The 11,664-nt window shown below is 47.1% G+C and overlaps 1 protein-coding gene across 2 annotated transcripts in view; it reads right to left on the bottom strand.

Moving 5' to 3' along the window:
• Positions 1 to 886: 886 nt before the first annotated feature.
• Positions 887 to 11,664, bottom strand: part of LOC123513105 (hemicentin-2-like) — a 77,138-nt gene continuing 66,360 nt past the window's right edge. The window contains exons 4-13 of one of the 2 annotated variants that reach the window (XM_045269976.1): positions 5,613 to 5,763; positions 4,941 to 5,068; positions 4,505 to 4,602; positions 3,642 to 3,810; positions 3,187 to 3,357; positions 2,835 to 2,998; positions 2,477 to 2,656; positions 2,095 to 2,392; positions 1,646 to 1,882; positions 887 to 1,307 (exon numbers count right to left, since the gene is read on the bottom strand). In XM_045269976.1, coding sequence (XP_045125911.1) covers positions 949 to 1,307; positions 1,646 to 1,882; positions 2,095 to 2,392; positions 2,477 to 2,656; positions 2,835 to 2,998; positions 3,187 to 3,357; positions 3,642 to 3,810; positions 4,505 to 4,602; positions 4,941 to 5,068; positions 5,613 to 5,763 — 1,955 coding nt within the window. In that variant the 3' untranslated portion in view covers positions 887 to 948. The remainder of the gene's footprint in view (positions 1,308 to 1,645; positions 1,883 to 2,094; positions 2,393 to 2,476; positions 2,657 to 2,834; positions 2,999 to 3,186; positions 3,358 to 3,641; positions 3,811 to 4,504; positions 4,603 to 4,940; positions 5,069 to 5,612; positions 5,764 to 11,664) is intronic. The other variant, XM_045269978.1, reaches the window with a different exon arrangement.

Raw genomic sequence — 11,664 nt, 5'->3', positions numbered from 1 at the left:
TACAACTTGTCTTCTTTCAAGAGGGAGGTATCGAGGCATTTGCTCCCCTAATTCTGGCTGACGGTTTTGGCACTTTTGCACTTTTAGAGAGCCAGCACTCAAGTGGGCCTTTTTAACTTCCTTTTTTTTGCCCTTGGCTGGCCCTCTTCCCTACGTAAAAAGAAAAAAAAACTATGAATGAACATTACTGGGGCCAGAACTGTTTCCTGTGGAACTCCACTAATAACTCTACACCATTTTGATTCTTCACCCTTTATCACTGTTCTCATTTTTCTGTCTTTTAAGAAGTTTGTTATTCAGTCCAATATATACAGAAAACCCCCACACTTGGCGAATCTCAGCTTAGTGAAATTCACTTTTGGCGGTAGGGTGGCCACAGACCACCGAGTGCACGCTTGGCGATTTGAATTAAAACTTGGCGGTCCCCTGGCGGCCGCACGGCGAACCACGCGGCTCTCCGGTGACGTCAGACCTCTCTCTAAACTTATCAGAACGCAAAGTGAGAGCCCCTTCAGCCATTTTGTTTGTCCTGTCCTCTGTTCTGCTAGCATGGGAACTAATTCTGGCAATTTACCTCCAACAAGGCCTCTACCAGCGAAACAGGTGGTACCGGTGGGGTAAGGACAATGGTGGTGGCGGCAAGGATGAAAGTGAGCGAGAGAAACGGGTGGAAAAACGGGAGTTATAACTTTTATATCATGTCTTATTAGCTTTATTTATTGTTTATTGGTCTGTTTTGTACATGTGTTCTATTATGTGAAGGCAAAAGATTTTATTTCAGCTCGAAAAAAGGTATTTTAGGGGTCAAAAGAGGGATTTTGGCAATGACCAAAGACTGATTGAGGCATTTTTTTTAGGTAATTTATATGGTATAAAGAACTCGTGCTTGGCGAAATTCGCATTTGGAGGTAGTTTCGCCAGACTAATTAATTTGCCAAGTGCGGGGGCTTAATGTAATTTTCCCTGTAAGCCAGCTATGTTTTTAATTTTCCATAGTAATCTCTGATGTGGTACTTTATCAAAACCGTGTGTGTGTGTGTGTGTGTGTGTGTGTGTGTGTGTGTGTGTGTGTGTGTGTGTGTGTGTGTGTGTGTGTGTGTGTGTGTGTGTGTGTGTGTGTGTGTGTGTGTGTGTGTGTGAATTATACAAGTGTGTGGAGGTGAACATTCCAGCACTCACCTGATACCTGTTGATGATGCCGTGGGCAAGGTGTGGGGGCAGTGGTCGCCAGTGAAGGGTGAGGGCATATGTGTCCTGCCCCACTCTGGCGGCCCACCACCTTGAGAGCACTGGCCACCCTGCAGGCACTGCCAACACCAGGAACAGAGCTAAGTGATGCATCTCTCATTATACTGAAGAAATTCTAATGATAATGTCTCTAAAGAATTTCCTTGATTAGAGGAGCTATTAATTTACAACCATTAAGTACTCTAATCAAACAAGCAAGCAACCTTGAATATATTTCAGTTAACAGACAAGGCAAGTATTTTCTTTCTCTTAACACCATACCTTTGTTCACTTGAAAACTTTTATATATATGTGGGATGCTGGCCAAGGGAACAAAAACAAAACCCAAAAAGAAAAAAGCATCCTCTACTGAGGTGCCAGCCCTAACACAGGTGAGGCCATGTGCCCAAAAGCTCACCATCCTGTGACTGCATGTTGGAAGGCACACCCAGCACACCCTTGTAGTGAGGCAGGAGCAGGAACCAGTAGGAAGTGAAGGGATGGAGCCCCACCACCTGGAAGGAGGACCTGGCCAGGACAAGGGTGTGGCCCATCACTCTCAGGTTGGAACAGGTGGGTGGCAGTGGGAAGTCATCACCTCCCTCCTCCCCTACAGTGGTGTTGGAGGATGTAGTGCTTCTCCCAGACTCATTTTCTGCACAAATGAAACAGAGGTCAAGTGTCAGCAGTGTAACATTAGCAAGGATTTGCATAATAGTAGTTCCTATTGAATATCTAAAGTAAAGAGAGAAAAGAAACTTGATTGGGATTCCTGTATTATGAAAAGAAATGATGGACGTTGCAGAGAGCATAGGAGTGTTAAGTGAGCAATCCTGGTACACTTGCTTCCCTGCAGCCACTCCTCACCTAAGAGGATGTGCTCAACGTTCTCCTCTGCCAGTGAGGTGTGGGGCCCTCCTCCACTGTCAGGCCACTCCGCATGCTCTGAAGTGGACGACTCCCTTTGCTCCAGGGTGTGGGTGGTGGGGCCGGGCTCGTGGTTGTGGCTGTGGTGGGAGTGTGGATGGTGCAGGAGGGAAATGTCGTGGGTCTGGAGCTGTTGTTGTATCCGAGGATGGATGAAGCCACTGCCTCGTTCACACCCCAGCACATAGATCCCCTCGATGTGCTTGGACCGGTGGATCTGGTGGGCAGGTGCAGGACTCTGACATGATCAGCAGGCGGGTTTATTTGTCTATCTTTTTATCTGCTTATCCATTCATCTATCAATCTATCAAACAGTACTCACCAATCTCCAGGTAACAGTGGCACTAGTTGGGGTGGAGGAGGACGGGAAGCCTTGCTCCAGAGTGGGTGTGAGCAGTGCAGCTCGTGCCTCTACCTCATCAACGCCAACCATCCCGACGGAGACAGTGCCCCTTGCCACGCCACCACCCACCACCCGAACTGGCATCACCACACCGCCCACCTGCGCCAAAATTAGTGGTATGACTCTCAGGAGGAGGGAGAATAAGAGACAGTGGTAAGAGCTTGAATGATGTTTTCTATATGACAAAAGGGGCACTAGCGAAGGGCAACAAAAAGAGTGAAAAGAAAGCCCCACTGAAATGCCATAACTTAATACAAGGAGAAACTATCACTCGTGCCTCATTGGCCGCCATGCATGCCCAGAGCCCCTCGTGACGCGTGGTGACGTGGAGGCTGAAGGTGTGGTCCACTATGGGCGCCGCCTTCTCCATTGTGGCAGCTGCTCCACTCGCCACTACCCACGGCTGTTCTTCCTCCAGGAGATACACATCCTCACCATCGCCTAGGGACCATATCAGGCTGTTACTGTCATTATCACCACCACAGTAATGGCAGCCACCAACAATGATCAATTATGTCTGTCTGTGATACATGTCTTCACCATCACCTAGCCTACCTGTCTATGTTTCTTTCCTCCCTTTCCTCATCCACACTACTGATTCCCTCCCTCCCCATCACCATCTCCCTCACCCGTTAGTGTGTGCCCCGCCTCTCGCTGAGCCTCCTGCCGCCCATGGTTCTCCTTCACCCAGAAGATGATAGGGGTGGGCGTGGCCGTGATGGGGCAGCCGATCTGACGTACATGTGACGGCGTGATGACGGCGATGCGAGGCCGTACGCCGCCCTCCGCCCGCGGCCTCTCTGATTGGTAATGATCGTGTGCAATGATCATCTTTATGAAGTTACAGTGAAATTACACTGAAAGCTACAACAAAACACAAATCATGGCCCTCGAGCTTTATATATAAACATTTAATAAAAAGGTTAATCTTTCTTAACTCTACACACACACACACACACACACACACACACACACACACACACACACACACACACATACACTTATTGAAAACAAAATTACAAGTAATTTTTACTACAACTAAAGCACACAACAACGAACTTATAGCAACAACAGCGAGACTCACCGACCACCAGCAGGGAGGTGTTGGCGGCGTGGGTGCCTGCGGAATTGGTTGCTTCACACACGTAGGTGCCCTGGTCGCCGCTGCGCAGAGCCGTTATGGTGAGGCTCCAGTCCCTTCCCATTGCGGCGCGGCCCACTGGCATCAGTCCGTCTGCCCGCCGCCATACCACCTGATGTGTACGAGGCAGCACGTTACACACACACACACACACACACACACACACACACACACACACACACACACACACACACACACCTCTAGATAGCGATGTACAGATTTGGCGGTATAAGTGGTAGAAGGAAAGAGAAGTGCGAGAGGACACACTATAAGTAAAACAATGACTAAGAAGTGTATCTGTTCTGGTGACATAAAGAAACACATTTTCCCATTGATGATGATGACATCTGGAATGACGTAAATGAAGATGTGGTTATGGCGGTCAGCGTCAAAAGAAACTGGACGAATATAGATATGAAGACAAGACAAACTAAACTTTGCTCCCGCTGCGTATAGTACAAGTAGGAGGTAGATACAACTTTACAAATAGTACAAACATGGTTCACAAAATCAGAGATAATGTCCTAATCTGTAATTTTCACATGTTAACTTCATGTCTACTTTCTGGTGAGTACATGAGAACACAACTGTGGGTACTGTGGAAAGTAGTTATTGGCACACAAAGTAGTACAAGAAGATAAGGGAAGCTGTAATAAGTTATCCGGCGTAGCGGCAATGCCTGTAGTAAAGGTAATGCGTCTACCAACACCACCCTCTTAGGCGGTACTTCACTGCTCTGTGACACAAAATACGTGGAGGGACAAGTCAGGTGACACTGCAGCGTTACGAAGCAACAAGTGGCTCACCTGAGGGTCGGGCTTCCCTGAGGGCACGCAGGGCAGCGTCACGTCGTGCCCTGCCACGCCCACCATGCTCTTCACCACGCCTCCCACTCGCGCTGACTCTGTCCACACCATAAGTCAGGTCTAAGCTCAGCACATGCCAAAGGTCAACTCTAAACTCGCCATGCAGAATTATGAATAAACTTTCCCAGAACTTCATGAACCAGAGTTAACATTTCGTCAAAAGAAGAGATAAAGAAGGAAAAATATCTAAGCAATATAGACAGAGAATGATACCTTCACTACCTCAGATACTACTAATATTACCACCACCACCAACACCATCCCCATCACTACAACTATAACCACCATCCTTGCAGTCAATGAGGATTATCCACCACCACCATCACCACCACCATCACTACCACCTCTATTGCTACACCATCCTTGCAGCGCTCACCATACACAGTCAGCTGGGCCACCTCAGACACCCTCCTGCCCGCCATGTTCGTCACCACACACTGGTACTCGCCCTCGTCAGAAGGCACCACGTGGGACACCATCAGGGTGGAGCCGTCCTGCCGGTACCTGCAAGCAACATGCTCAATAACCAACACTTGGCTTGTATTAACTCAGTGAGGGATGCAATCAGCGTCTCACCAGTTCAAATCATAGGTAGGAGGAAATACATCACCAAGTAGGAAGTTATAAAGTTCACCAGCAAAAGAAATGAAAAGAACCTTCTGTACATATCTTCTCTATTTCTCACATCAACGGGAACTTGGGTATCCATTTAAGAGGCTGAGGGATTTGTAACACGTATAACAGAACAATGAGAGGATGCCAGAACAGACTTCCCTTAATTACTTTATCATCTTAACCCCTTCCTTACTAGAACTCATTTTCACCATGCATTGTTGGTGTGATTAGATGATTTTATTTGCATTAAAAGGGGTCTATGGAGGTCAGAAGATTATTTTAATCCCCCCACATAAATTTCTGAAGCTGTATAAAATCTCCAAATAATAACCAGGAAAAATATGAAAACATGTCATGATACTGAAGGGGCCAACCTCACCTAACCTAACCTGAAGGAGCTGGAATGGCAAACTCTCGAATGATCAGAACTCACCTGTGCCGGGGCAGAATAAGGTCACGCTCGTCCAGCCTCCAGGTCACCACGGGTGTCGGGTGGCCTTTAGGCGGATCACACTCGAACACTGCAGACTCTCCTTCGTTGACCCCGAGGCTGAGCGGAGACTTGCGGAAGGTCTCGCGAAGATCTGAAGGAGAGAAGGCAAGATGAAGGATACGAGTGAGTGTGTGAGTGAATGAGTGAATGAATGAGTTTGTCAGTCGATTACGTGGTTAGTCAATTAATGAATGAATGAGTGAATTACTGTAAGTGGTGTGTGTGTGTGTGTGTGTGTTTCACTGTTTGATCTGCTGCAGTCTCTGACGAGACAGCCAGACGTTACCCTACGGAACGAGCTCAGAGCTCATAATTTCCGATCTTCGGATAGGCCTGAGACCAGGCACACACCACACACCGGGACAACAAGGTCACGACTCCTCGATTTACATCCCGTACCTACTCACTGCTAGGTGAACAGGGGCTACACGTGAAAGGAGACACACCCAAATATCTCCACCCGGCCGGGGAATCGAACCCCGGTCCTCTGGCTTGTGAAGCCAGCGCTCTAACCACTGAGCTACCGGGCGTGTGTGTGTATGTGTGTGTGCGTGTGTGTATTCTTTTAGAAGTACGATTCAATTTTTAACGTTATTGGCAAACTTGTGGTCAATAAAATATCTATCTAATATTTAACTACCTATTTGCGTATTCTCTCTCTCTCTCTCTCTCTCTCTCTCTCTCTCTCTCTCTCTCTCTCTCTCTCTCTCTCTCTCTCTCTCTCTCTCTCTCTCTCTCTCTCTCTCTCTCTCTCTCTCTCTCCTGTCTGACACCATCTCTCCTCAGTCCTCACATTCTCGATACTCATACATTCGACACCCCATAACTTTACTGCTCCTTCCTGCCCCACCCGCACTGTCAGCACCCACACTACAGGACAAGGACTGCCTCAATGTGTACCCAGATGAATGCCACGTAAGACAGACCAAGAGCTAAGTATCCCATGGCCTCAGATTGCTTCCCTCTCTCTCTCTCTCTCTCCCTCTCTCTTAGACTCGTATTCTGCAACACATTACTCTCACCACGACTATTTTCAAAGGTCACAGAAATTACTATCAGGGTTTTCAAGAGTGTTTCTCCCGTTAAGTGTAGAAATCTTGTTAATCTGCCGCTAGAATCATAAAAACATGCTTAAAAACTCGAGTAACTTCAATTAGAGGCTTTGGAACGTAGTGGAGGTGCTGCAGTGAAGTGTCTCTACTCTCAGATAAGTGTTGTAAGGACGAGAGTTGGATGACGAGAGTGGAGTGTAAATGCATGACCTAACTTAACTTTTGTCCCCGCCCCATGACCCCGGTTTTGCTAATAGTCTCCTCCTTAGTGGGCAATGGATACACAAGCCGCCATCTGCCACACTTAGCCTCCTCGCAAAGAAACGACAAGAAGGAGAGGACGTAAGGATGCTGCAAGATGACGTCAGGCCTACACGTGGCGGTCATCAGGTCTGGCTAACTTTACACAGATCAGGAGATACACGGAGAAGTAAACACGTGCAAATACTAGAGACATCAGTATAGTTTATGCGAATAGTGAAGATGGGATTTATGGGAGTAATACGTCTCTCTCTCTCTCTCTCTCTCTCTCTCTCTCTCTCTCTCTCTCTCTCTCTCTCTTCCAATCAGGTGGTAATTAAGTCCGTAGTCACATTTTCTCAGATTAAATATAATAAGCAAATCAACACGACAGCAAATGAACGACGCGCCAACCAATACTTTCCCGGAATTAATGACAGCCATCACAGAAGTGGGCGAGTTGCAAAGCTAAATTGGACGAGCGTGCATTCCATTAATCTACATGTGGTGAAGAATGTACTTTTAATGCGTCACGTTAATGAGTCATGGTGGTGGTGGTGGTGGTGGTGGTGGTGGTGGTGGAGGGAAGGGTGAGGTTAACATTGCAGCAGCGTATCTAAAGGGAGTCATTTACTGTACATACACACAATATACATGCATTATACAGTATACACAAAGCACATTGGCTGTCTTATTAACTAACAAACATCAGCGCTCTTCTTTCTTCTCTCTATTGCAAAGTATGGTAGATGTAATACCTTCATTCCTTCTCTTTTGATCTTTTTCATTATTATTCATCTGTTTCTTTATTCTTATTGTTTTGCTTTATTTTTTGCTCGAACATTAACGTACCAACAGGAATCGATTCTCTCTCTCTCTCTCTCTCTCTCTCTCTCTCTCTCTCTCTCTCTCTCTCTCTCTCTCTCTCTCTCCTCCCATTATATCGAGTAGCCCTCGCCGTCCATTTAAAACAAGCGACAAAACCCGATTTTTTTTAACAACAAACTCGTAATAGTAGCACTCAAGCATATTGGAGAGAGAGAGAGAGAGAGAGAGAGAGAGAGAGAGAGAGAGAGAGAGAGAGAGAGAGACTATTCGTATCGTAGTCTTGCAATCTCTGTTCTTTTTATTTTGCAGAGAAATAATCGAGAACCTTTTTTTTCCTTTTTCTTCAACGTTGCTTTGTGAGATTTTGCATTTACATGAAAACAATTTTGAGTGGATGAGTGATTGTGTGTGTGTGTGTGTGTGTGTGTGTGTGTGTGTGTGTGTGTGTGTGTGTGTGTGTGTGTGTGTGTGTGTGTGTGTGTGTGTGTGTGTGTGTGTGTGTGTGTGTGTGTGTGTGTGTGTGTGTGTGTGTGTGTGTGTGTGTGTGTGTGTGTGTGTGTGTGTGTGTGGTGTGTAAATGCATGACCTAACTTAACTTTAGTCCCCGCCCCATGATCCCGGCTTGCTATTAGTGTGTGTGTGTGTATGAATGTGAGTGTGTGAGTTCAGTGCGGTAAATGATGAATGATAGTGGAGGAAGCAGTGCGGTGAACAAGAGGATGAATGATTAAGTGGGTGGAGTTACAAAAAAGTGCTGAGGTGGGGGCTCAGAACAAGGCTGTCGTAGAGGCAGGCAAGAGAAGTGGCGTGCGATGTGTCAACTAGCCAGCCAGCCAGTCAGGCAGGCAACCCTTGACCCAGCGTGACCGAGCACCCGCCGCAGGTCAAGAGGGTGAAGCCAAGCGCCGGCGTGGAGTCAGCTTATCGCGTTTGATGATAACAACTGACAACACTACCACGATGGCGCGAGAGAGGCAAGACAAATTAAAAATAAACACCTCTGAGCTACACAACCACGCTTCAGCTTCTACGTGACAGCTCGTCTTTAGATGCTGAGATGCGGGGCAGGGAGGTCAACGAAATAGTGATATGCCTGGCCTGCCTTATATACTGGTTAAGGAATGTGCGTCAGAGTGAAGTAGGTGGGGAAAAGATAAATAGACAAAACACTGCAATAACTTAGTCTTGGTAATAGAGAAGTATGCATACCAAGATTCTTCGGTACAAGTCCATCCCCCATCCAGTTCGGGAGACATTTCACATATAGCACACTCAAGACCCGATCCCACAGTACTGCACAGTAAAATAATATCTAACGAAGACAAAATTCACAGACAGGTAATGGTAGAGAAGGAAAGCAGATGAGAGGCAAAAAAAGCATAATTTTCTTCCCCTCACCACCAGACAGTTTTTCCCTTCCCTTCCTTGGTGATAAACAGGCAAGGTTAGAGAAAGAAAGCAGGTGAGAGATAGAAAACAAACATAACATATTTCTTTCTCTACTTCACTTTTTCTTTCTCCTTTCCTTAATCATAAACGAGTAATATTAGAGAAAGAAAGCAAATGAGAGACAGAAAACAAACCTAATCTCCACCTGACAGCCTTTCCTTTCCCCTTTCTTGGTCATAGACAAACAGTATAACAGAAAAAAAAAACAGATGAGAGATAAAAACCAAATTTCTCTTCCCCCCTTTAGCCTGATAGCCTTTCCTTCCCCTTTCCTTGGTCTGGCATCGTCTGTCACTCTGCTTGCTCGGGAGGCACGCGGGCCAGGCGCTATGAGGCCACTGAGAGACCTCCCTTCATTGACTGCCCTCACCCGCCAATGTGCAGAGTGTACACTGCGTCTGGGATTTGTTTACTCTTTGCTTGAGCTGCGATTTTCTCCAAGCAAGCGCCGACGGTAATAGAAACTGCAACAGGGTGGTGGTGTTGGTGGTGGCGGTGGTGGTGGTGGTGCCGGCGGGGCGGGCTAGCAGGTTACAAAGGACAGGGCAATGGCGGGCAAAGCGTGACAGTGTAATTATACAGTGTTGCGAGGATATTTAAGACAACAGAAGAAGTTAGTTTGCATCTCTTTTTTCTCGGATTTCTTCACCACCACCACTACCACCACCACCATCACCACCACAACTACTTCTCCCAATGCCACAACCATCACGTTCTCCTCCTTCTAACCCTCCTCCTCTTTCCTTCCTTTCTACTCTTTCCTCTCGTTCTTATTCTTATCTACTCTCATTCTCTTCATTTTTTCTCCTCCTTCATCACCGTATTCGTTCTTAATCATGTCCGCTCCTCTACCACCACCACCACCACCACCACCACTCAGGCATGTTCCGCTCCTCTTGCTGCCTAATAAGAGTCTCCTCAGGTCTTGTCCTAATTCTGTGTTTTGTTGAGTTTTGTTCCCCGCTTCGTTCCCAAGGTCAGCTCAACAATGTGCGGCGGTAAACTTGCCTTCAATCAGCGCTGGGTAAACACGAGGCAGACAGACAGACAGACAGAGAGAGAGAGAGAGAGAGAGAGAGAGAGAGAGAGAGAGAGAGAGAGAGAGAGAGAGAGAGAGAGAGAGAGAGGAATTTAAGCAGAAAAAAATTGCGATTCACATGAACACATAATAATCTCAATCTCTCTCTCTCTCTCTCTCTCTCTCTCTCTCTCTCTCTCTCAGAAATGGGAGTGAGAGAGAGAGAGAGAGAGAGAGAGAGAGAGAGAGAGAGAGAGAGAGAGGAATTTAAACTGAAAATGACTATTCGCATCTCTCTCTCTCTCTCTCTCTCTCTCTCTCTCTCTCTCTCTCTCTCTCTCTCTCTCAAGTATGTGTAGCGCCGCGCGGCCTAACACACCTCGCCAGCCCCCCAGTAAGCCTTGAGCGCCTTTCTCTTCATTATGAACCAACTTTTGAGCAACACGAAGGGGGCAGGGAAGGATCAAGGCAGAGAGAGAGAGAGAGAGAGAGAGAGAGAGAGAGAGAGAGGGGGGAGGCTTTGCGTTGCTAGGGTATGAAGGAAAGAGGAAAGGGAGTTGAAGGGAGAGAAAGAAGAGAGATTCACGATGTCATAACTAGTGGCTATTGTATACACGCACACACACATACATACATATATACACACTGCGTAATTCTAAGAACAAGGAGGAGGAGAAGGAAGAAGAAGAGGAGGAGGAGGAGGAGGAGGAGGTAGATAAGTCTTCCTTCCATTCAAGAGCAAACAAGAGAGAGAGAGAGGGGGGGAGGGGGGAAAGATCGCAGAGAAGGCAGTGGCATGCTTCCAGGAAATAGTTGGAAATGTAGGTGGTTTGATGTTGCTTAGAGGACGAGGAGGAAGAGGAGGAAAAGGAGGAAGAAGAGGAGGAGGAGGAGGAGGAGGAGGAGGAGGAGGAGGAAGAGGAGGAGGAGGAGGAGGAGGAGGGGGAAGAGGAGAAGGAATATCGGATCTGTTCTCAGTAATTCACTTCGCTTGGTCTCACAACAAGAGTTTAACTTTTTAATTCTCGATGTTCTTGTTTCTCCGGAGTTCTGTTGAGTATGCACACACACACACACACACACACACACACACACACACACACACACACACACACACAGGATCTCGGCACTGAATACTGGCCCACACACACACACACACGCACAAGAGTAGGAGAAGAGAGAGGAGTATGCGAACACAGGCAAGACTAACAGGCGAACACACACACACACACACACACACACATAAGAGCAGCTCCATTATGCAGCCGCGCCGCCACCAACACAAACACGGGTGCCAACTTCCTCCTGCACCAAAACAAGTAACTTTCCACCAAGACGCCACTTAATGATGTACTAAGTGTGTGAGGCGAGGCGAGGAGAGGAGAGGCTGGCTGGCATACACACA

The sequence above is a fragment of the Portunus trituberculatus genome, chromosome 35 (assembly GCF_017591435.1).
Source record: "Portunus trituberculatus isolate SZX2019 chromosome 35, ASM1759143v1, whole genome shotgun sequence".
Classification (NCBI taxonomy): domain Eukaryota; kingdom Metazoa; phylum Arthropoda; class Malacostraca; order Decapoda; family Portunidae; genus Portunus; species Portunus trituberculatus.
This window is presented reverse-complemented; position numbering and strand designations above follow the sequence as displayed.